Source organism: Corvus moneduloides, chromosome 15, assembly GCF_009650955.1.
Source record: "Corvus moneduloides isolate bCorMon1 chromosome 15, bCorMon1.pri, whole genome shotgun sequence".
NCBI classification, from domain to species: Eukaryota; Metazoa; Chordata; class Aves; order Passeriformes; family Corvidae; genus Corvus; species Corvus moneduloides.
In genome coordinates, this window is record NC_045490.1 from 2,814,257 (window position 1) to 2,838,453 (window position 24,197).

Sequence of the window (24,197 nt, forward strand, 5' to 3'; positions counted from 1 at the left end):
TCAGCAAAATCAGCAACTTATTACAAAACTATTTTTAACGGTGGGGAGTGAAATGTCATTTTTGAAGAAGTGCAGTCAGATCATTTTCACTGTCAGGGTAGATCAGGGTGTCTGGGTGCTGGGCAAGGCGCCACAACAGTTCTTTGACAGAGTTTGAACAGTGGGGCAGCTCCTCCTGGTGTGTATTTGGGGGGTACCTCATCCCCTGCTTCATCCATCTGAGTGTCCTGTCAGCCTGTGGCTCCCTCACTGCCAACACAGCTGAGTTTTCTTGCAATAACAACCTGGATTTGGGTGGTTTGCACTTGGATTCCATCCTGGAGTACAGGGAGGCAGCCAGGATATCTGGATCCAGGAGCTGCAAAGTGCTCCTGAGTCTTTCACTTTAATTGTACTGTTCATGTGGAGATCTGATGGTGTCAATCTTCCATCTCATTATCAGCTGGAAGAAGTTATGGGATGAAGGGGAAAAAATTGCCCTCCTGAATTTTTCATTGTCAAGCAGAAATCTTTATAATGGATTCATGAGTGCATGGATGTATTTGGATGCCCTTAGATGATTTTGTGATTTTTTTTCTGCAAGTTAACTGGGTTGTCAGGGGATTGGTTGGTTTCCAGGTGTAATGGAATTGCCATAAACTATAGGAAAAGCTTTGCTGCCTCTCCAAGCACAGCTCTTAAGCTCTTCTCTGAAATAACCTTGACAGAATTTCTGCCAATTTTGTTCATAACAAATTTTGCCTTGTTCTTTGCCTTTCTTCTTCTACAAAGAGAAGATTAAAACCAAGAGAACAACTTTAGCTGAATTGCCTGTTAAAGGTCACAAAATTTCCCAATGCCCAGCAACACTGAAGGTATCTTGTAGAACCAGACATGGGAGCAGCAGTGGGAACTTTTCCTGCTAAACTGGGATTTTGTGAAGAGGCTTGGACTGCAGTGCAGGAACAGGCAGAGGCTTCTGAGGCCCCTAATTCACATTACAGCTGCAGAGAGTAAGAAAATGGCGCTGAATTTTGCAGGGATTTTTCCATGGTAAATGATCTTTATCTCTTCTCTGAGCCTGGATGCTTTTCCTGTAGGCAGCAAGGCTTTTCCTGGTTGGCATCTTCTTGGCTCTGCTCCTGTTTTAAGTGTATATAAGCAGGGAGAAAAGTGTCCAGAGTCAAACACTGATTTACCAGGTCTAGAAATAAACTCATGCCTGATATCAAAGACGTGCCACCCACGCTGAAAGAGGGGAAATTGCAGTTGGATGTTGGTAAGAAATTCTTCCCTGTGAGGGTGGGGAGGCCCTGGCACACGTTGCCCAGAGAAGCTGTGGCTGCCCCATCCCTGGAAGTGTCCAAGGCCAGGTTGGACACTTGGGGCAGTCTGGGCTAGTGGAGGGTGTCCCTGCCCATGGAATGAGATGATCTTTGAGGTCCCTTCCAACCCAAACCATTCTATGGTTATATATTATATAAATAAAGACTAAAACTGTAAAAACCTTGCAATGGAAAAAGCTGCAAAGTAAATGCCCTGCTGTTTGGATGTGCCATTGTTCTCTGGTTGCCTTTTAAATAGGGCTTTATACTGGAGCGAGAGAGGGAAAAAGAATTTTTGATGAAAAAGGAAATCCTAGGCAGCTGATGAAATCAGAGCAGGGAGGATGCTTCTGTGGGCTGCATGAAAGCCAGGTTAGCTGGAACACCACTGCAATTAGACATCCTCTCCCTGGCACAAAACCTGCTGGCACCTGATGTCCCGTTGCCTGATGAGGATGGATCCTTTTATTCATCTGTGCTGTGTGAAAATGCAAAAAGTGCTCTTCATCTGTGGGCAAAGGGAGGAGCCACCCCAAGTGTGCTGCTGTTGATGGGAGCTTGACATCATCCTTCACGGATGTTAAGGGCCTCTTCCCACATTTTTTGGAGGATGGGGAGTGTTTTGGTGTGGTAATGATGTTCTCTCTTCTCTGTTTCTTCTTAAGGGAGCCTTTGGGAATCCTGTGAGATTTTGAGGAGAGGGCAGGCAAACCCCCCCCCTTCTTTCACCCACTCGAGCAGTCACATGTGACAGATTCATGCCTGCAGCACTTCTAGGTTTTATCTGCTCACTAAATTTTATTTCCCCTCTGTGAGTGTTTATATTGCTTAGAGACTGCCAAGGTTCGTGTTAATCATAAAAAAAAAAGTGGAGGTTTATTAGGTATTGCAGCTCTGTGATTCTTTGGTGTTTGAATGTTAATGAAGTTTTGTATGCTCTGGAATAGTTGGAGAGGTGGATCTTAGCTCTGGCATGACAGAATATCTGGGGGTGGATTTTTCTTCCTTACATGACATTTTATCCAGAGCAATTTTACACCATTTATCAGCAGGTGTAATATTGTCACGCTGTAATTCTGCGAGTGCAGGAGAGGCAGGAGGGTGAAAATGGGCTCAGTTACACCCTGGAGGGAGGGGAGAGCTCAGCACAGGGACCTGCTCCTGGGCCATAATGAATTGGATGTCAGCACTTTGCCCGAGCAGAGTGACAGAGCAGAGGGGAATTTATTCTTTTTAGGGACTCAGTGGGCAGACAAGAGGAAAGGAACCCCTCAAATTGCAGTTCTAATGGTCATTTCCATAGGCTGTGCATGCACTTGGGATTTAGCAGAACAGCCGTGAAGAGCCATTCATTCTCACTCCACAGCTCAGTTCTTTCTTCTTCTGAAGGCTGAGTCTCTTTCTTCATTGTACATTTAATTTGGGGCAGAGTTGCCAGACTGGAGAGCTGAGCACTTCTTATTTCTGACTTTCTAGCTAGGGCTGCCCCTCAGCATTGGCTTTGGTAGAACAAGATGTACATTTTGCTCTAGTGCCTTCAAATTAACCTCAAAGGACACTTTTGTCATTGTCATCGTGGTTTTAGTACCTACACTGGAATTACAGAAAGTACCAGGCTTAGCAGGCTCTCCTTTTAAATGAGGAAGAGTTGATGGACATGTGTTCTACAGGGGAAAATGCTCCTCCACACTGACCTGTCACCAAGATTGTGATGGCTCTTTATGGGGAGGGATTTGTTTTTCCCAGGTCTCCTGCTGGAAAAAGTAGAGCATATTTAATCCAGGAAGTCTCTCCTTTTTACTATTTCAAAGTGACTTAAAAAAAATTTTTTTCATGTGAAATACAACTCCTTTTGGTGACAGAAATCGTGTCAAATTCCATTTGCGTCTCCCTTGAATCCAGCTGAGCCTTCTTCCTCTTTATCACCATGAAAAGGGACACACTTCCCCAAGTTGGGAACCCAAGGGCTGCCATAAAGCTGCTGTGAAATATTTCTGTTCACCCCTGTGGGCGCTGAGAGGAGGTGGATCCCAAATTTTCTTGGTCCGACTGGTGCGATTCGTACAACTGCACTCCTTTTGTGCCAGATCCCTCTTCAGCACTCCAGGAGTCCCTTACAGTTTTCTCTCAGATCCAGCAGTAAATGCTGCTCCCTCTGCTGCTGCCCTTGCCTTAATTGACCCATTTTGCAGCAGATTAGGGCCCAAGGAGAGGTTAATTCAAGCAGGAATGTTAAAAGGCAGGTTGGGGCTTCAGTGAACTCTCTGTCCTTGGCAAAGCCTCTTAGCCCCAGTCAAACCTTTTTACATTTTATTCTAAAATACTCGAATTTAACAATTAATTAGGAATCTCTCCTGCTAGAGTATCCACAGCCCTGTCTTCCCTGAGTTTTGGACGTGATGGGTAAGATTTGACACCAGGGATACAGATTTGCCTTCACTCCTTTGTCTTAACCGCCAGAATTGTAGCTCTGAGTCTTCCAGGAATAATCCCAACGTGCTGTGTAGGAACACCCTCACCAGGCACTTCACCTTCCTGTGGGATTGCTGGGAAGGCGTTTCCTGCCCTGCCAGCAATTCCAGTGGCCCCTGGAGTCTGTGCAGGATTGCAAATCCCACTCCTCCCAGAACCGCAGCTGCTGGAATGATTGAAGGGGAGAATGAGAGCAGATTTCCATGTGAACCAATATTAAGCAATTAGTGTACATTTCCTGATAAAATATTACAAATATTACATAATATTACTGTTGTAAAAATAAGACTATATTGATTAGTTCTGAGCTATAACCAGCTTGCTGTTCACGAACTGCTGTTCCTGACAAGCCTGTCTCCTCTGCTGTAGAAATTACCAGTGTTTTCCCACTTTCTGCCATCACCTCTCCTGCAAGTTACATCTTCTGTAGACAGGATGCATAGATCCTGCAGAATCCTGGTGCAGCCCGCTCTCATTTAGGCAGTTGGAATCCAGAGCCATTTATGCTGCATTTGTGGAATTACGGGACCAAGAAAGCTTTGGGAAAGGGGAGGGTGGGAGTGTTTTACAGATCCTTGCTCAGAAATACACAGCTCAGCAAAAATCAATGGTCAGAGCCTCAGTCCAGGCATGGAGTAAGGACAGAAAACCTGCTGTTGGATGAACTATTTAGGAGGGACCTGGAAAAGCTGGAGAGAAGGGAGCTACAGCAAAGAAACAGAAATGTGCAGCAAGGTGACCTGCTGGGGAATGAGGAGAGGGGGAATATTTGAGCCCCAAAGAGGGAATTGTGTCTGGTACCTCCAACAGCAGCATCTGCTCCTGGATGTGCTGTGGGGTTTTGTCAGTAGTCAGGATATTGTCCTTTTACAGCTTGGAGAAATAGAGAAGGATTCCCTTTCTCTGGCAAGACCCAGTTTATCCTGGTGGAATTGCTCAGGAGGCACAAAGGGATGCTACAAAGGTGCTGCAAAGGCCTCACTCCCCCCCCTGCTCACCTGCCTCTGCTCCCAGAAAAGTGGGATCTGCCGTGCTCACAGGGCCCTTTATCCACACACAGCAGACCCCAGATGTGCGTTCTGGCTGCTGCTGGGTCCTGCTGGGCCAGAGCTGAGAGCATGGGAACACAAATGCTCCGAGGACACCAACTACGACAGCAAAATCCATACATTTGCAAGGGGTTAAACAGAGGAATGTGCCCTGCTGAAAGTCCTGGGGGGGATGGGAATGATGTGGGAATGCAGGGTATTGGATCCAGCATTCAGCCAATTACCATGCTTAGTTAAGTACTGCACGGTGGAGTGAAGGCTGCAGTCTGTTAGAATGTCTGTTCCTATAAGTCATTTAATTATGAGGTTGCTCATAATGCCATTTTAACATACGTACAGTAACATTATCCCTCTTTCCTAGGTCACTATCCTCATAAGCCTGGCTCTTGCATTCCTTGCCTGCATAGTGTTCCTTGTGGTGTACAAAGCCTTCACTTATGACCACAGTTGCCCAGATGGATTTGTTTATAAGGTAAGGAACTTGAGAAGGATGAATTGCCTGAGCTAATGACAGGCTCTAATTGCCTGCATGGTTACAGCCCAGGCTGCTTTTTTTTTTTTTTTTTTTTGACCAGGCCAAACAGAACATTTGGCAGGAATGTGTTGAAATGGAAAAAGTGTTATGGGAAATGTGGACGTGCATCTGCTTCCATCAGCTACTGTTACAGTGTAATTGTTGGGATTAGCATTTGGTGAACACTACAGACAGATGTTCAGCAACAATCCCTCATATTTGTGAATGGATTTATTGCAGCTGGGATCCCGCATTTGCTTCCCACACTCCCAAGTAACTGAGGTTTACTGGCATACATTGTAATTGTAATGCAAAGCAAACTGCTGCAGTGCTGGCACTCGTGTCCTTTGTGAAAGAAATCCAAATTTGCCCAAGTAGTTCACTTGAGCCTCTGTCAAGAACAAAACCGTTTAACAATTGCTAAAACCCCACTGCCCAGTGATTTTATATTGAATATTCACTGAGCTGTTTGCCTGGTCTGCTGAGATTAAAAAAAAAAAAGTTTGCAAAATAATTCACTGACTTCTGACTGTGAATAAAGTCATAAGCTCACAGGAGTCTTGTCCTCACTGGGGATAATCTGTAAGTTGGAAAATAGAGTAAGAGATGTTGGTGTATTAATCATTGTGAATTATTCTCTTAGGTTATATAAAGAGGGAGAATTGGGATTGCTCAGACTGGAAAAGAAAAGGCTTTGGGATGACTTAAATGTGGCCTCCCAGTGCCTGAAGGAGCTACAAGAAAGATGCAGAGAGACTTTACAAGGGCCTGGAGTGACAGGACAAGGGGAAATGGCTTCAAAGTGACAGAGAACAGGTTTAGATGGGATATTGGGAAGAAATTCTTCCCTGTGAGGGGAGTGAGGCCCTGGCACAGGTTTCCTGGAGAAGTTGTGGCTACCCCATGCCTGGAATTGTCCAACACCAGGTTGGACGGGGCTTGGAGCAGCCTGGGCTAGTGGAAGGTGTCCCTACCCACAGCAGGGGCTTGGAATGAGGTGGGCTTTGAGGTCCCTTCATAGAATCATGGATTTCAGAATCAAATCCAAACATGATCTTGTGAAAAGAGCTGACCCATTGGGCCGTGCCTCCTGCCATCCCCAGCCAGGTGCTCATCCCACAGCTCAGGGTAACACTCTGAACAGAGCAGCACAAAGCAGCTTTTTCTGCCTCTGCCTGTCTGGGGATTAATTCTGGCCTCGGCCCATGAGCAGAGCTGCTCAGCCAGCCCTGCCCCTGGCCCCAGCCCTGCCCCGTTCCCTGCGTGTGTCGGTGCCGCAGTGAACCAGTCCCACCCTCCCTCCTCAGCCCTGCTCCCATCCCGCCTGAGACCCTGGGTCTGCCACCGGGGTTGCCAATAGCAACAGGTTTGGAAGGCCAAGCCCAGCTTGGTGCATTCCCAGGGCACCGAGAGGCGATCTGAGTGCGAGCAGGAGCCTGTGAAACCCGATGGCAACACTCTGCTTCTCTTGCTTTCCCCTCCCAGCACAAGCGCTGCATCCCCGCCTCGCTGGACGCCTACTACTCGGCACAGGATTCCAACTCCCGGGGCAGGTTCTACACCGTCATCAGCCACTACAGCATGGCCAAGCAGACCAGCTCCCGGGCCGTGTCCCCCTGGCTGCCCTCGGGCTCGGCCAGCCACGACAACAAGGCTGCCAAGACAGAAGGTCATTAAAGGGAACGGGCGGAGCGGGAGGGCGGGGGGACAACACCGCGTTGCTGAGCGTGCCCTGCTCCCAGCGGGGCAGGAGGAAATCCATCCCGAGTGCAGGATCAGCTTCATGGATATTTCTTTTCGTGCGTTGTTCTCGTTGATTTGTAACCGAGTCGAGCTCTTGTACAAAGGCATGTTTGATGTTGACTGTACCTTAACGATGTAAAAATATTTTTAAATCATTGCTTAACTATTTGTTAGAAAAATAAATTAAAAAACAAAAAAAGCAAATTAGGTAAACAGCCAGAGAGGATATAAGCAGCAAAGAGAATCTCACCAAGTTTTGTCAGTGCTGGAAAGCTGTGTCAGAGGCTCCACATGCAGTGAAGGAAGAGCTGGAATCCTTTCAAGAGGGGGTAGAGAGAACCCAGTACAAAGACATTGTGATGTTGTTTGGTTTGCCAAAGGGGGGATATTTTGCTGTCAGATTGAATCCAGTGTCAGTGTTCATTCACTGACAGAGAAATACGAGCATCCCCTCCTGCCCCAAACATGCTCACAGGCAAATGCAAACCCTGCACAGTGCCCCAGGGAAATCCAGAAAGTTCCTGGCATTCCTAAGGAGCCACCAGAGTGTTGCTGATCCTGGTCAGGCTCTGAGGCTGAAATCCAGGCTCCTGTTTGGAGATGGAGCAGGATGGGAGCAGACAGAGGTTGCTGTAGTGGAATCTTGAATAAACTTTGGAGCACAGGACTCAGAGTCAGGAGTTCAGGGCTCTACTTCTGCTTCTGGCAGACTCCCTGCATGAGCTTTGGCAATTTCCATGAGGCTTCATCCTTTAAAACTCTCTCCTGAGGGTCACAAAAACACAAAGAAATGCCATTATGATCTGAGGAGCCTCTCAAAAGTGCTGACAGTATTGAGCCTCTAACTTTTCAGCCCCTAATTTTCCCATGAAATGGGATGCTGCTGCTTCCTTCCTTCAGCTTCAGCTCCTTCAGCATTTCCAGTCATTCCAGGTCTCTAGAGAGACGTACAAATCAAATCTCTGCTTGCAAACCCAGAGCAGACCCCAAGCTTAATCCAGTCCTGCCCAGTGTAACACATCCTTCTCCCCACAAATGGCACCTGAGATTAGTGCAGGCTGGTGGGATTTAGAAAAACCCCAAGGATTCTCTTTTTTCAGAGCTGCAAGAGCAGGGAGAGCCGAGCAGCAGGAGCAGAGTGCACACGCAGGGCAAGGTTCACCTTGGACTGAGCTGCTTTTTCAGATTTTTGGCTAGACTGGAATGGAAATTAGGAACTGGCCCCTTCTTCCCTCACATTGGGCAGTTTTGTCCTCCATGTCAGAGACAGTGGGCAGTGTGTGAGGGCAGAACTCCTCAGTCCTGCAGGCATCATGAGAAATAACTGTATAGTGTAGCTAAAACTGTAGTGCCAAATGCCATCGTCTGACTCCCTCTCCTCCCTTCCCTCTCCACCTGTAAATTCATTTCTCACTCAAAATGTACAAACCACCCCCTCCACCAACCCGAACTCCAGCAAAACCACTGAACAGTTTATAATTTTGTGGTGTATTTTTTGTCAGTAGGTAGAAGAGACTGAAGTATTTTTTGGTGTAATTCTTGAACTTTTCTGACGGGATTAAAATAAAGTTCGATGTGACTGAGCGTCTCCATGGCTCCTGTGGATTTTCTTGTGCCTCGTGCCCTGGGCTGGGAGGTGGAGGGATGTGTGTGGTGCTGCACCCCTGCACCAGCCCCAAGGTGACTCTGGATTTCAAGAGGCACTTTCAGAGCTTCTTTTTTTCCCCTTTTAATGCCCAGCTTTTATTCCCAATGTTCTCACCCATTTCCAGTAGGAAAATAGTAATTAAACCCAAGCTCATTTTTTACTGGCTTTACAATGGACCTCACTTTCTTCCCACTTTAAAACCAATGGATTTCAGGAACTTTTCCTGGCAGCAATGTCTCCCTTTCCTGGTGCAAGGATTCCTTGGAATGGGGGGTTAAACAAAGGAGCTCTGCAGGGAAATCCAGCTGACAGACCAAGGGCCGCAGATGAACTTCGGGAAAGTTGAGCTCTGTACCCAAACTCTGCCCCTTGGTTTGTAACAAAGCCACAACTGTATGCATCTCACATGCTTCAGAAAGCAGATTGTGTTGCCTCAAATCCTTCGGCTCTTTGAAATGAAATGATAGCTTGGCATTAAATTGACTCATTCCCAAAGGCTAAAGAACATTTTATAGAACCTTTGGATAGCATTCCTTCCGAAAAAAAAAATTAAAAAGTGTATTCAGAGTTGTGAAATTGAGCTACCACAGGAGAGAAACCACTCTGGTGTTGGAGGTCAGCACTGAGTACTTGTGAAATGTATTAAAAAGGATCTGGTGCTGTGCAGGATTGAGTCACGGGATAATTTAACCGTGGAATTCTATTGCCAGTTCCCCAGTAATACTCTGCCTGCATGTTTATTTGAATCAGAAAAACCCAGGAATCAAATCACTTGAATTAAAAGGGTTCTAGCTATTACTAGATAAGTGAGCCAGTGGGGATAACCATTCCTATTTAATAAGGAAAAGATCAAAATCTGTATAGAGCAGAATGAAAAACAACCCCAAGAAAGACTCAGGGGGAAAGCAAAAGAAACCAAACAACTCAACTCTTGCTGCAAGTTCCATGTGAATATTGTTATTACAGCTTCTGCTGTTGAGCTTCCAAGATTCAGCCATGTATTTTAATCACAGGAACAGGGAGAAAATTGGAATTGTAGTGCATCATCTTATTATTTCAGTCTTTAGAAGCCTCCTTCAAGGTTGATCATGAGTTTTCAGCTCTGATTAAGGAGCGTGGTGGTGATAGCCCCGGCTCATCAGGGCTGTCGGCTCTCTGTGGCCTGAAGCTCTTGAGGGGCTCTGGAGAGCGGTGTTTTCATGAGCTGTGTCTGGGTGAGGGTGAGGGCTCAGCCCTGGGTGGTCTGAGGAACAAGAGCCTTCCCTGTGCCACTCCCAGCACTTCTGTGGTGGCCAAGTCCATCAACTCCAACCTCCTCTGTGCCTGACCCTGCTGCAGCAGGAATCTCTTTGGGCGATCTTCTCCCTTATAGCAGAGTTTGAACTCCCCACCAAAATTCCCTTGTGGGCCCCTGGGCCTGGCAGAGTTGTCAGTCCTGCAGGGATGGGTGCCTGGGCTGTTTGTCTGCCCTGCTGGGGTGGTGGGAAGGGTGGAAGGAGAAGTGCCAGCACAGGAACGAGCTCAGCTGGCAGGGACCAGGGCATCCTGAGCAGGCAGCAACCCTGGGCAGAACAGGTGGGGGAAAAAAGCCTTCACCAAAGGTGTGGTGATGCCATGGTGGGAACTCAGCTGTGCTCAGCCCCGGGAAGAGAAGGAAGAAACTCTGGCTGCTGGAGCTTGAGAAAGATAGAGAGCGAGAGAAAAGGAGATTGGCACCAGCCAAGGCGTGGAACCAGAGTTGCGTTTCTGCTGTAACCCAATGACCCTGAAGCACTGCATCCTCCTTGCCTGATCCAGACTGTCTTGTTTTGGAAAAACGTCTCCCAGCATCTGCAGTGCCCTGAGGATACTCGCTCCAGCACTGCCTCCAATCCTCTTGGACTGCCTGCAAAACCAGGGCAAGGAAAAGAGGTGCCCACAGGGCTGGCAGGGCACAGTGGCAAAAACAGCTGTGTCTGTCCGGGGTCTGGGAGGTGACTTTGTGCTTTGGATTCCAAAGACACCTCAAGGCGCTGCCCTGAGATCAGAGAAGGAGCAGTCCCTGTCCCTTTGCATGTGATTTTTCACTCCCTTCTTCCTCCCCCGTGCTTACCAGCTGTTTCTGGTTTGTAATAATACCTCCAGTGATAAGTGTAAGGGTCGTGCACTGAGCTGTCCACAATCACATTTTATACGATTAGTCAGGGGTTTTTAAAGCATCCTAATTATTACAGTCAAACCGGATTAAGCCATTCCTCTAATAGATTTTCAGTTCCTGTAAAATAGGCCAGGGAAAATGACTTACGGGAGGAGATGGGGGAAGGAAAGGCTCTTTCCTTCCATCCCTTTTGGCCTTTGTTTTTTTAAAATGCCGGCAGTGGCAGGGGCACTGCAGGGATCCCACTGCAGGACTGCCCAGCAGCGTTGGGGTCTCTGGCACTCAGTTCCCCTTCTCACCTGCACTGGTGCCCTTTGAGGGGCAAAAGAGGTTAAAATCCTTTTGATTTAAAATGTTGCTTCACTGGGGAGGGTGGGTGACAAGCCATTTGAGAGGTTGTGGGTTGCTTCCTCATGGAAAATAATCCCTGGGAAGCATAGGAAGGTGAGAAGTGCAGCTGAGCCGCTGTCGCTGGGGGAGGCTGGGCAGGATTAGTGCAGGATTTGTGCTGCAGCGGGCAGATGGTGATGGGGAAAACAGAGCAAGAGGACATGGAAAAGCCTCTTAGCAGCAGGTTCCACAGTTCATCCTGGCACGGCCAGTGCCCTGCCCTGCCCCGATGGGATCGCCTGGTCCTGATCCACATGCTGGATCTGCCTCCACCCGGGGCTCTGCACAGGTCAGAACCAGCAGCCCTGGGGCTTCCCCTGCTCTGACACGGAGTGTGGGCCCCCCTGGGGGCAGCAGGACTGGGAACCTGCAAACAGCAGCCCCTAAGGAAATACTGAGCCCACGCGAGCAGTTTTGGACAAACCGCCCGTGTGGGCTGCCGTGCACTCAGTGAGAGATGGTGGCATTATCCCTCACTGCCCCGTCCCCCCATCCTCACAGGCTGTGGAAGGACAGCGTGCTGCAGCACAAGTGGCCAGAATCAGCCCCTCACACTGCCAGGGGCTACCAAGAGCCACCCTGCTGGGGCTGTGAGGTCACAGCGAGCCCTGGAGCCCACAGCCCCATGGCAGAGGGCTGCTCCAGGGGCTGCACAGCGCAGAGGGAGGATTTGCTGAGGCAAACGGGGCGATGCCAGCAGCAATTCCAGCAGATCCCAGTCCCTGCTGGGGCTGGAGCTGGGGCTCCACCAGTGCCATGTCCCTGCTGGGTCACTGTGTGCCTCCCCATGGCCTTGGAGCCCCAAAATCCAAGCTCCCAAGCCTTGCAGTCACCAGATTCCTTCTCCACCCTCTGCTCTGCAGGGCTGGGGGTGCCTCCAGCTCACCTGGAGCAGAGCCAGCCCAGGCCAGGAGCTGTCCCTGTCGCTTGGGGGACAGCAGCAGCTCAGGGCTCTGCTGACACCTCCCTGCCAGCCCCTCCAGCCATGGCCACATTTCAGTGGTGGGTAAATTGATTTCTGTGTATATTTTGTATGCCAGGTTATTACAATTACTCTTCAGGATCCTTTGGGATGAAAGGCTATTATAGAGATGAAAGCTCATTAACAATAAATATAAAGGGTCAAAACTCCCCATAAAAATGTATTAGAAACAGATTTTAGTTTGGAAATGTAAATATAGCATTTGGCAGCAGTCCGGAGTGGCTGGGCTGGTGTGCAAGACAGCTCAATCCACTGGGAAGATGGGGCTACTTTTACAGCAGCCAGCAGAATTACTGGGTGAATTATGGAGTTTTGGCTTGCTGGAAAAACAACTTCTGCCTACCATAAATAAAAAAAAAAAAAAAAAAAAAGGAATTGTTGCAGGGAGGAGGAATAAGATTTCTCCAGCTAAAAAAGCTAAAAATAGGATTTTTGTGGTAGAGCTGAAGAATCTTTGGGAATTTACAAGAATAAATGCTGAGGGAAGAAAGAGAATAAAGGTGAAGGGGATTTTGAAATGACGGCAGTAGGAATGAAAGTACCTAAACAGTGAGAAAAAACCCCACCATCTCTTTCAGATACGTTTTCATAAATTCATATATGAAGCCGAAGCTGAACTTGTATTTTCCCAGGAATATTTGAAGCATTTCCAACACTTTTCCCTTTGACCTTGAGCAAATTCCAGCTGCCTCACCCACACAGGGGTGTAAATGAGCCACGTCCCCCCAGCTGATGATGGTGACCCGGCCCTGGGGGTGCCAGGGCTGTTCCTTATCCCTGCCATGGCAGTGGATCCGTAGGGAACCCGTGAGCGGTGATTTGGGGACAAGGAATCAAACACAGCCTCGGCTGTCTGGTGCCGAAGGCTCCGAGCTGGCTTCAGGTGGCACAAACTCATTTGAGCAGATTTTTAGGTGCCTTGAGTAATTTCAGAGGACCCATTTTCCCCCACCTCATCCTCGGGCAGAAGGTCTGGCGGAGCCCAGCAGAGGGAGAGAAGTGGGTTTAGGATTTCTGCAGAGGAAAAGGCTCTGTCAGCAGCAGAGGGGTCCCACGGGGCTCCAGCTCAGCCGAGCTGACTCAGGCTCAGTTCACCGAGGGGCTGCAGTCACTTCATGTTTAAAGATGCAGCATTCCCTCCTTGCTCCGTGTCATCCCTTGAGAAGGCATTTTTCTGGTGGATTTGATCAATTGGCATAATCACTGAGACCTTCAGATGAGTAATTAAGATGTTAAAGTCTCTGGCTCACACAAATTGCATTAATCTGTGCACGCTGTCACCCTTCCCTGCAGCCCACCCCACGATCTGCTCCCTTCTGTGCCTTGGCCATGCTTAAAAAAATACCAATGAAGCTTTTCCTTAAAATAAAACCCAACTAAGACATGCCACTGTAAGCTCCTCAACCTAAATAAACGAAGGGGAGAAAAATCGACTCCATGCCTTACTCAGCTCCAGGTTTATTGCTTTTCCCTGCTGCATCCGATCTGCACAGCACAGCCATGACTGCCTGTGGAAAAGGGATGCCTGGCTCTTCAGCCCTTTTATTTCCAGTGATATTTTGGCAGGTACATGGTGGAGAAGCTGTTGATTTCTGTGTGGGCACATATTAATAACAGAATCCCAGAATCCCAGCATGGTTTCGGTCGGGAGGGACCCCAAAGATCATCTCATTCCACCCCCCTGCCATGGGCAGGGACACCTTCCACTAGCCCAGGGTGCTCCAAGCCCCTGACCTTGGACACTTCCAGGGATGGGGCAGGGGATTGAGAAAGGAAAATTCCTATATTTTGTATAAATACATTCATATATCTCTTATCTATCCCGTTATTATCACTTCAAGGGACAAACAGCCCAAATCCACCTGCCAGAAAATCCAGGACTATTTCCCTTGGTCATCACCCTGCCAGCACAGCCAATACTGCACCTGGTTAAAATGCACAGAACACAATTATTTGAGGGGAATGGCAGCTTTTCACCTCCCAGCTCAGCACATCCTCTGCATTTCCAGTCCCTGTTCCCTTCCCAGTTGTTCCCTGGGTTATTTCATCCTTTCTGTCCAAGGCAAGTGAATGAGCCATGGGTTGCTACCAACGCAGAGCATTGGGAAATCCTCATTGCCAATCTCTGCAGTACAGAAAGGGTCTGGAATTGCTGAAATTCCATCCTGGGACTTGTGTGGAAACCTGTGGGGCCGGACAGTCCCTCCTGCATCACCAACCAGGGCTGAGCTGCAGCACTGTGTTTAACAGCCTGATTTAATAATTTCCCCTCCTTCCCTTTCTCCCTCCCTTTGAAGTGTGCACATCTTTGAGAAAAGGCTCTGTAATGCTCAGACTCGTGGATTTCCTAACTCCATCTCCAACCCCACCACAACCAGCCCCTCAGGGAGATCCATGAACAAACCCCACAGCTCCATGGGGGAGGAAAGGCTGTCCTGGGAATCTGTGGTTAAATCTGCCTCAGTTCTGCCACAGGTAATGAAATTGTACCTGGGGGAACCCTTTAAAATTGATACGAGACAGAAAAATGCAGGAGAGTGGAGGTAGGGGGGAGGTTTATTTGGATGGAAGAAGAAGGAATGGGACTGGAGAACAACCAGGGTGGTGTTCACAGCTTCACATCTCAGAGCCATGGTCAGCACAGCCTGAGCAGGGATTACAGAGCAGGGCAGCCCTGCCTGGATGTGGAATCTGGGAGCAGCCACTGTGCCCAGAGCTCCCCATGGGGGAGAAGGATCAGGAAATCCCAAGACAGGAAGAAATCTAACGATTATTAAAGACATAATACAAGAAATTCTGGCCCACCCAACCCCTTCCCTTTATTTGGGAGCTGTCTGGGCTCTGCTTTCTGTGCCCTTGAGGCTGAGAAGTTAAACTGGGCAACCTGGATGGGTGGGGGGAATTCCAGGTGAGATGTGTGAGGCTCCCCATGTGTGAGGTACAGCCCATGGAATTAATACCTCTGGAATTCCACCCAGCAGCGAGGCTGGCACAGCCCGGAGTCAGCACAGGGATCAGGGCACGGACCCAGTCACACATTTGGGTCTCCTGTGTGGGCATTTAACCCCAGCTTTGGATTCAGCCCCATCTCTGCTGTGATTCTGCCTTTAGGAAGAGGTTCTCCCTGTCCTTAACCCGGCACGAGTTCACAAATCCTGAAATGGGGACCCAAAGGTGTCGATCTGTGAGCGAGGCACCAGGAACGCTGGTGACCTTTGCTTTGAGTCAGATTTGCTGGCTCCGCTGGGATTACAGACATTTAAATGAGGATGTGCTCATTTTTGGTGTTTTTTTCCCCTTTTTCTTCTTTTTTTTTTTTTTTTTTCCCTCTGCTGCTCCGAGCAGGGCCGGGAGGGTCCCGCCGTGGGGACAGTGAGTGCATCGAGTGCCACGGGCTTGAGCTTTGGTGCCCATTTAAAACCGGACAGTGCCAATCAACCCTCAAAGCGCGCAGGGGGTGCTTTCATCTGCATCTGCCGAGGGTCACTCCACCGCTCACAGGAGGGAGGATCTCGCTGTAATCACTTGAGCAGGGACTACGAGAGACAACCTAATTACTGTCAGGGAGAGCGTTTCACAGCCTGTAATTGGGCACAGGGATGGGAGGGAGGGATGTGGCGTGGGAAGGCTGCTGGTCTGGCATCCCTGAGTACCTGGGATGCAGATTTCGCTGGGGAATTGCCTGCTGAGAGAAATAAACCCGGTTTTAGGAAAGCAGCCTGATGCCACCGGGGTTCCTGATGAAGAAACACACCTCGAGGTTAAAGGGAAAGGTCGAGGCTCGTGATGCCAGAGGGATTGTGGCTCCCAGGGGCTGAAAGAGCCTTTGGAAGGGCTGGTGGGAGCAGGAGCAGGAGAGGGTGGCTGGCACAGCCCCTCCAGCCACAGCAGTCGCCTCCACAGGGTGCCAGCAGGGGATAGAAAATTTCATTTTGAATTATATTTCTTTGGGCTGTTTGAACACCACTCAATTCAGCTTCTGCTGGAAAGAAGAACGCTGGAATTGAGAATAAATGTTCCGTCTGTTTTGGTTTATTTTCTTCCTGTTTTTTTCCTTTCCAGTTTATTTTCCTCCCCTGCTGCTGCACGGTTCCATTTGCTCCGACAGAAATCACTTCTGCCTTCCCCTTGTTTTGTAAGTCTGTTCCTTCTCCTCTCCCTGGATCAGGAGTTTAAAACAGCCCAAGGAATAGAAGGCAAAGGGGCCCTTTCAGTCCCAGTCCCTTCTGGCCACTTCAGACATGTGGGAATGAGAAAACACAAACTCAGCGTCCGTGCCTAATCCAAACCCTCCTGCCCCCAGGGTTAACTGCCCTGGAGGGAGGTTGGGTGTCCCACCAGGGGTTTTCCTAAAACCAGGCCCAGCCTTGCTGTCCTTTCTCTGGAGAAGACCAGGGGTATCCTGCTGAATGCTCTCACCTGAGGCTGGATTTTCTTAGTTTTCACTTACTTTTTTAATATTTGTGAGACATGAAATAACCATTTCCATCCCCATTTAACCCAGGCTACCACGTGCATCCCTTTAGTTCTGAGGGCTGCTCACAGCAAGAAGCTGAAGGAGAGGGATTCCTCACTTATCTTTCATCCCAGGATCTCACCCACTTGGACTGGGAATGCCAGCACCAGCCACAAGAACAAGGCTTGGCTCCAGAATTGAAAAAAAAATCCCATTTAACCCCCATAATTTCACACTGCCTGTGAAGTCTGGCTGGCAGGAGGTGAGGGAACCTCACCTCAAAGGGGAGCTTTTGTTGCTGCCCTAAGACAGAGAGGTGTTAATGGCTCCCTGCTCGGCCTGTGTGCTCCTCGCAGATAAGAGCAGACACGGAGGCACTGTCGAATTAATTACCAATGTAATGAGCCTGTCCTATAAACAGGAGCAGCTCCTCCACAGCCTGGCCTGGCTGGGGGCACCTGAGGAGGAAAAGGAGGATGTTCCTGTCTGATCCCCCTGCATGCAGAGGGTGCCAAACGCGTCCCAAACTAATCCCAGCTCATCCCAAACTAATCCCAGCTCCAAACCCTTCTGCAGCCCAAGGGTGGTGGTGGCTGAGGCACAGGGAGGGCAGGGCAGGGCAGTGCTGCTGCCCAGGGGTTTTTGGGGACAGTCCTTGCACCCTCCAGCAGTGCTCAGTGCTGTTTTCTGATCTGAGCCCAACCTGGCAGCTCCTGGGGAGTTCCCTGTGTTTGGAGGTGAAGCCCATCAAGAGTTTTATGGGAAACAGGGACCAGTCCTTCTCCTTTGGGTGCCTGTGGGGCAGGAGTGTCCCGTTCTGCAAATGCCGTCATTTCAGAGACTCCCGGGATGGTTTGGGTTGGAAGGGACCTTAAAGCCCATCCAGTGCCACCCTCCAGGGACACCTTCCACTGCTCCAGGGTGCTCCAAATCCCATCCAGCCTGGCCTTGGACACTGCCAGGGATCCAGGGGCAGCCACAGCTTCTCTGGGCACCCTGTGCCAGGGCCTCATCTCCCTCACACCAAAAAACTTCCTCCTAATGTCCAATCTAATCCTACCCTCTGCCAGTCTGAAGCCATTCCCCCTTCTCCTGGCGCTCCAGGCCATTGTAAAGTCTCTCTCCATCTTTCCTGTGGGCTCCCTTCAGGTCCTGGAAGGCCACAGTTCTCAGGTCCTGAGCAGCCACAATCAGCCCTGCTGCCAAGGGGGAGCTGAACTCTTTGCACAGAGCATCCCAGTGTCTCCACACCAGTGGGAAGGGGACAGTCTCAGCTTCCTGAGGAGCTCCCCATCCCCTGCCACCCTGCCAGGTCCCCACCCGGGGACGTTCCCTGAGGGCACCTCTTGGATGTGTTGAGAAAATCCTCCATTGACTGAAACCCCCCAGATTTCTTCCTGGCTGATTTTCAGCTATAGAACAACAGTTTTTAAGTAATTTCAGGTGTTTCGAGTGCTTTTCTTTGATTCCTGCCTGATGCTGAGACACCTTGCTGCAGGGTTTAGTGGCAAATCGCACAAAGGATTTATTTTTAGTTTCCTAAAACATTTTTCAAATTGTTTTTGGTGCCACACACAAAGTATGTGATGAAGCAGAGTGGCTGAAGGAAATTTTCAGCTTGTTGTAAGGATGATTTACTCCCAGCTAACAAATTCCGTGCTCATCCCAAATTACAATGAGATTGTTTTGCTCTCATTCTTCTCTCTCCCTTCAGAACGGTCTTGCTAAAGCCCCTTGTAGCTCTCTGTGTATCCCAGCAATGCTGAGGACCAAGTGAATGCATATTAATGGAGGAACTGGCCCTCTGGTTTTTAATAATTCACACCATTGATTTTTTCCCCTGTCTGCTTTCCCGCAGTCACCTGCAGCTTTTGCAAATCATAATGTAAACCCAAACCGGGCTGCACTCAGATCTGTTTTCCTAACACAGCCCCATCATTCCTGCCCCCCAAGGTCCCTTTGTGCCAGCTATAACTCTCTTTAATAGTTTTGTCCATTTTCAGCAATTTTCCTTCTCGGGAGCTAAGAAAACTGAAAGGAAATGATTTAACTTAGAGAGGTTTAGAATAAAGAGCAATCATTCCTCCCGTTCGTTAAAGTCTTTTATTCTCTGCTCTCAGCACCTGCATTTTGTGAAAATACCGACACAAGGTAGCAGAGCAAACGCTTGGATCCCATATTAATTGCATTACTGTTCAAGGTTAAGCCTCTGGCACTCCAGAGGGAAAATGCACTTAAAGGATCGTTGATGAGGCCTGAAATGACACAATTCCTCTGACCTTGCTCTGTTTGCTGCAGCCACGGGACTCTCAAGCTGAGGTGTGACAATTCCCAGTTTATGGAGCCTCCTCTTCCTCCTCTTTACCAAGGCAAACCAGGATGTGCAGCCCCGGCATTTGTGGGAAATTCTGCAGGAAAACCTCCTACTACCTTTTTTTTTTTTCCTTTTCTTTTTCGAAGAACAGCTCTTTTTCTTTTTTTTTTTTCTTTTTTTTTTCTTTTTTTTTTTTTAAATCTGAAAGTTCTCAGCGATTCCACTGCGGGAAGGAGGCGGTGGAAGGGGGTACAAAGTCGGGGGAGGAGCTGGGGATGGAGGATGTTTCTTTGACACTCTCCTTTTCACATCACCGTTCTCCCTTTTTTCCAAGTGCCGGAAAGTTTCGCGCTTCCACCCACTCCCAGCGGAGGGGGAGGGGGTTAGGAAAAAGAGAGAGGGTTTTTTAATGTGGTTGCCTTTTGTTCCAGCCTGTTCTGCCTTGCAGAGTTTGGGTGAGCCCTGATAAATATCAGGATGAGAACCAGGATATTTAAAAGGATTTGTGCTTCTCTTAACTGGGAGATGCCCCAAACATCCTCTGTCTATCCCAGTTAACCCCACTGATGGAGAGGGATGGGCAGGACACAGCCTGGGCTTGTCCAGCCCTTCCTTGGGCACCTCCAGGGATGGGCACTCCAAACCTCCCTGGGCAGCCCCTGCCAAGGCCTGAGCACCCTTTCCATGGGGAAATTCCTGCTGCTGTCCACCCTGAGCCTGCCCTGGCCCAGCCTGAGGCCGTTCCCTCTCCTCCTGTCCCTGTTCCCTGCGAGCAGAGCCCGACCCCCCCGGCTGCCCCCTCCTGTCAGGGACTTGTGCAGAGCCACAAGGTCCCCCCTGAGCCTCCTTTGCTCCAGGCTGAGCCCCTTTCCAGCTCCCTCAGCCGCTCCTGGGGCTCCAGCCCCTTCCCAGCTCCCTTCCCTGCCCTGGACACGCTCCAGCCCCTCACATTTTCACTGACTGCCTCTGTCCATTATGGAAAAACCCCTCATCCCAAACCTCCCTTTGCTCCAGACAGTCCCCCTGGGCCAGGCAGGAACAGGCTGAGATGTTTTCCTGCCTCAGCTCAGCTGTTCCAGGCTGCTCAGCCCTGCAGAGCCCAGCACCAGAACTGCCCTCACAAAGAGAGGGAATGTCAAAAAAGGGATGCAAAGTGGGAACCATCCTCCTGCAGCTCTCAGGGTGGTTAAGGATGGGAGCCTGGAGCTCCCGTTTGATCATTTCCTTCACCCAGTGCCCCACCCTGCAAAGGGCTGAGTGAATCCTGGCAGGGGCGGAGGATTTTGCACTCCCTGCGTGGAGCTGAGGACTCTTCAAACCACACAGAGAAGGGGACACCAGATCCAATCTGATCCTGACAAAGAATTCTTGTAGGGAAGCAGCCCTAGAGAGCTGTGCATGCCATGAGGTAATTAACAGATCACAGGACCACTCGGGGCATTAAAGACTCAGCAAACCAAAAGGGCTCTAAATTCTTCCAGGGCTAATTCAGCTCTGATGCATTAAAAAAAGAAGGGAGAGAACAGAAATAAATGGGCCCAAAGTCTCTCACACAGCAGCTCTGAGCTATTGCTTTTTTCTACCATCTGAAATCTTATTAACCTGCAAGTTGTTGGGGTTTTTTTTAATTATTTTTTCACTGCACTGTTTTTTCTTGATTTCTTGGTTTGTACTACAGCCAAACGACTCTGGGGTGAATGAATTCCGAGAGAGCTTTTGAAGCAGTTTGTAAATGCAGTAGAAAATAGTTGTAAACTTAATTGAAAAAGGCAAGAAGAAAGCACTGTCTGCCTTTTAAAAAAGCATTGTTCCCTGGCAAGATCAAATGCACATTCAGCTCATTTTGCATGAAGGAATTAAAAAGAGGAGAACAGAAACCCTCTTGGTCTTGGTTCTGCTGGCCCAGGTGAGGTGCAGGCTCTGCTTCTTGGGACAGGCACAGAGAGGTTCTTCTCTCCTGTCCCCTCTTCTGTCATCACTTCCCCCTCCCCTCTTCCCACCAGCTGGGTTTTAGGAGGTGCAAAATAATCCAGAGCATTTGCTGTTTGCAGATCTGTTGCACAAAAGAAGCCTTTAGATCACCAAGACCCCTTGAGCTGCCAGCAGCTGTTTAGAAGATATTCTGCAGCGATGCTATCACAGAAATGTCAGGTACCAGAAGCCTTAAAATGAATGTTTTAAATGGGTTAAAGGTCATTTTCAAAGACCTCCAGCAGCTACAGAGCCAAGCCATGGATCTAGACCCTGTTCTAGACCCAGATTTCAATTTCCCTCAGTTCTTATTTAACCTTTTTTTAAGGACTAATGGCTCTATTTTCCAGCTCAAGTGCTTCCGGGAAAACCAGAGTCACAGAAAAGGAGGAGATACACGGAGCAGTTTTCTTGTTATGTCAGAGCAGCACTGAAAAGAGCAAAATTTTTTGTTGCTGAGGACTTCTTAGATTTGAAACAGGATAAAACAGAGCAGGGACAGGGAGGAGTCGTTTGGGCTCTTCCCCATCACAAAGGCTGGGACCTTGTGTCTAGAGAGGCTTCAAAATTCAGGGCAGGAAAGCGAGAACTTGTGAAGAGAGGAGGAAGCACTGAAGCCATTCCTGCTCAGGGATTTCAGTCTGGCACCCTGAACACACACTGGAGAAATTCCTGTCTCGTGGGATTCCCCTGGGTGTTTCCAAGGAAATGGAGGGGAAATGCTCTCAGACTGGTAACTCTCTGTGGCTGAAGAGAGAAACAATCTTTAAGGTCCCTTCCAACCCCAGCTATTCCCTGCTTCTCTGATTAACCCAGGAGTGCCCTGCCAGCACTCTGCTAGCCAAATTTGGCCAATTTTCCCTGGACTGCAGCCACTGGTATTTCCACTGGAGCCAGAAAAAGGAGTCCTTCTCTCCCATCACTCACCCCAGCTGATGGATTACTCTTACTGCCACAAAAACCCTTCCTCCAACGCTTCTTCCTCCCGCCCCTGGAGCTGCCTGATGCCCACCAGAGGTTCCCTGGAGTCTGGGGGCGTGAGGAACAGCTCTGAGGGCACATGGATCATGGGGAACATGCTTTTCCTTCCCTGACATCTCTGTTTTCCCATAAGAGGCTCAGACAGCTCAGTGCCTTGGCTGGGGACAGGTGTTGGTGTGAAACACCAGAGCGGAGGTGCCACGTGGCCTTAGATTTGCTCAGCCACCAGAGCTGCACTTTGTCACCCCCCCGGGGACAAGCCAGGACTTACCTCGTGTTTAAACATCCTGGAGAGTTGGGGCCATAGTTTTAAATTTTATTTTTCTTTCTGATGCTGATCAAATCAATTTTTCCCCTTGTCAGTGGAGGGGTTGCCTTTGGCAGCGTCAGCATTTGGTGCCACGTAACTTCCAAAAATGGTTCGTGGAAGAAGGGCCAGTTGGCAGCTGTGTGATCTTAAACTAAAAGCTAAAGTGAAAGTTTTGGCTCTTTCCTCATCCCTGGCTTTCCAGGGATGCCATTCTGCACAGGACCTGCGTGCTACGAGATGGAACAGGCAGAGCATTTTTAATCTGATAAATAATCTGATGTCCCAGATTCCTCCTGCAGAATGGAAATGAGTAAGACTTTTAGGATCCTTTCTAAATCAACATCCTCAGCTTTTCTAAACCTCCCATTGCTGAACTGTCTGGATGCCAAAATAAATAATAATCCTTTCTCCAGAACGTCTTCATAAGACTTCAAACATTTACAGAAATAAAGAAAATAAGCCTGGTTATTGTCTGAATAATCACTTGTTTATTGATGGAGACAAGTCTGCTCGTTTTTCTTGCTCTCTGGTGATTAGATTATGATAAAATGTGACATTTAGTGATAAATTTGACATGGTTGGTTACATACAGTTTAAAAAAGGGGCTATCCAATTATTCTTCCCTATGCTGGTGGAATGCTTTGGCCACGTGTGCAGGAGATTGCCACTGTTACGAAGCAAACAGCAGCCTCTTCTCCAAGCAGCTGTGACAAATGCAGGGGTCACATATGTTCCCTGGCCCATGGATATCAGTTTTGTTGTCTCCCTTCTCATATTCCAGCAAAACCTGGAGCCCAAGCCAGAACTGTAATGAAAACTCTGCACTGAGTGAGCAGAGGATGAATGTAAGGACAGCCAGGACCAAGCTGGGAGGGCCAGAGAAAGACAATTTCACACTAATTAGGACATTAGCTGGGAACTAATCCACCCAAAACATCACTTGGAAAGAGCTCACTAATGGGTCCCAAAGAAAAATTCGCCAGGTGGTTCCTTTCTTTGGGCAGAGCTGAAGCTTCTGCTTTTTAACCCAAAGCCAGGACAAATGTGCAGTCGTGCAGAGTTTGCAGTGGGGACTGCTGGCCATGAACTGCTCAATGACTGGAGCCAAGCAATGTCCCTGTGAGGACTGAGGGTCTCTGAGCCACACGGGATCACCTGAATTCCAACAGGCAGCAGCAGAGGAGCTGGAATTCCACATCCTTCCTTTGGGGACAGCCCCAGATTCTGCACCACCAAATATCTCCCGGACCTGATCTCCTACCAAAGATTATCTGTGCCCCTTTACCCACGTCCCTGGCATTCCAGAGCCACTCCTCGTGCTGCCAGGGGCAGGTTGTCACTGCTGGCAGTGCTCAGCTGTGCAAGGATGAGCACAAATCCTCAGGAATGGAAGGGAAACAGCCCTGGACATGACTTTCTGTTTTACAGCAGGAGAGACATCCATGGACAGGCCGCCCTCCAGCTCTGCAATCCATCCAGCACTGCTCTTTTCTGTTGCTGGGTCCTCCTTATTTCCCAGCTTCTCTGGTTCTTTGAGTCAAATCATCTGTATCACCAGGAGTCTTCTGTCATGAACATGAATTTTAGGATGCAGCAGCCTCTTGGCAGAAGCAATGAGGCATCTGGGCCAGCCAAGGAGTTAAATCATCCAAACAAAGTGATTGGGATCTGTTTCAATAAGGAAAGAAATCAGCAAGCCCCTGAGGGTGCAGTGCATGGGACAGGCTCAAAAGATGGCAAGTAATTAAATTCTTGGCTGTGTGCAAGGCTGAGAGGAACATTTTCCTTCGTCCTTCTCTGTTCCTTCCCCAGGGCAAAGAGCCCTGTGTGAGTTTGTGTGCCCTGACTGGTGTTCTGAGATGGGAGAGCTGCTTCAGACTTTTGGATCAGCTCCTTATACTTTGGATTTGCTGCTTTCCCAGGTGA

At 49.0% G+C, this 24,197-nt stretch overlaps 1 protein-coding gene across 1 annotated transcript in view; it reads left to right on the forward strand.

Annotated features, from left to right (window-relative positions):
* The window catches only part of NSG2 (neuronal vesicle trafficking associated 2), a 31,507-nt gene extending 22,837 nt beyond the window's left edge, over nt 1–8,670 (forward strand). Inside the window, exons 4-5 of the mRNA XM_032124905.1 lie at nt 5,187–5,297; nt 6,825–8,670. Of these exons, the coding sequence (XP_031980796.1) occupies nt 5,187–5,297; nt 6,825–7,016 (303 nt within the window). The 3' untranslated portion in view covers nt 7,017–8,670. The remainder of the gene's footprint in view (nt 1–5,186; nt 5,298–6,824) is intronic.
* Nucleotides 8,671–24,197: the final 15,527 nt, after the last annotated feature.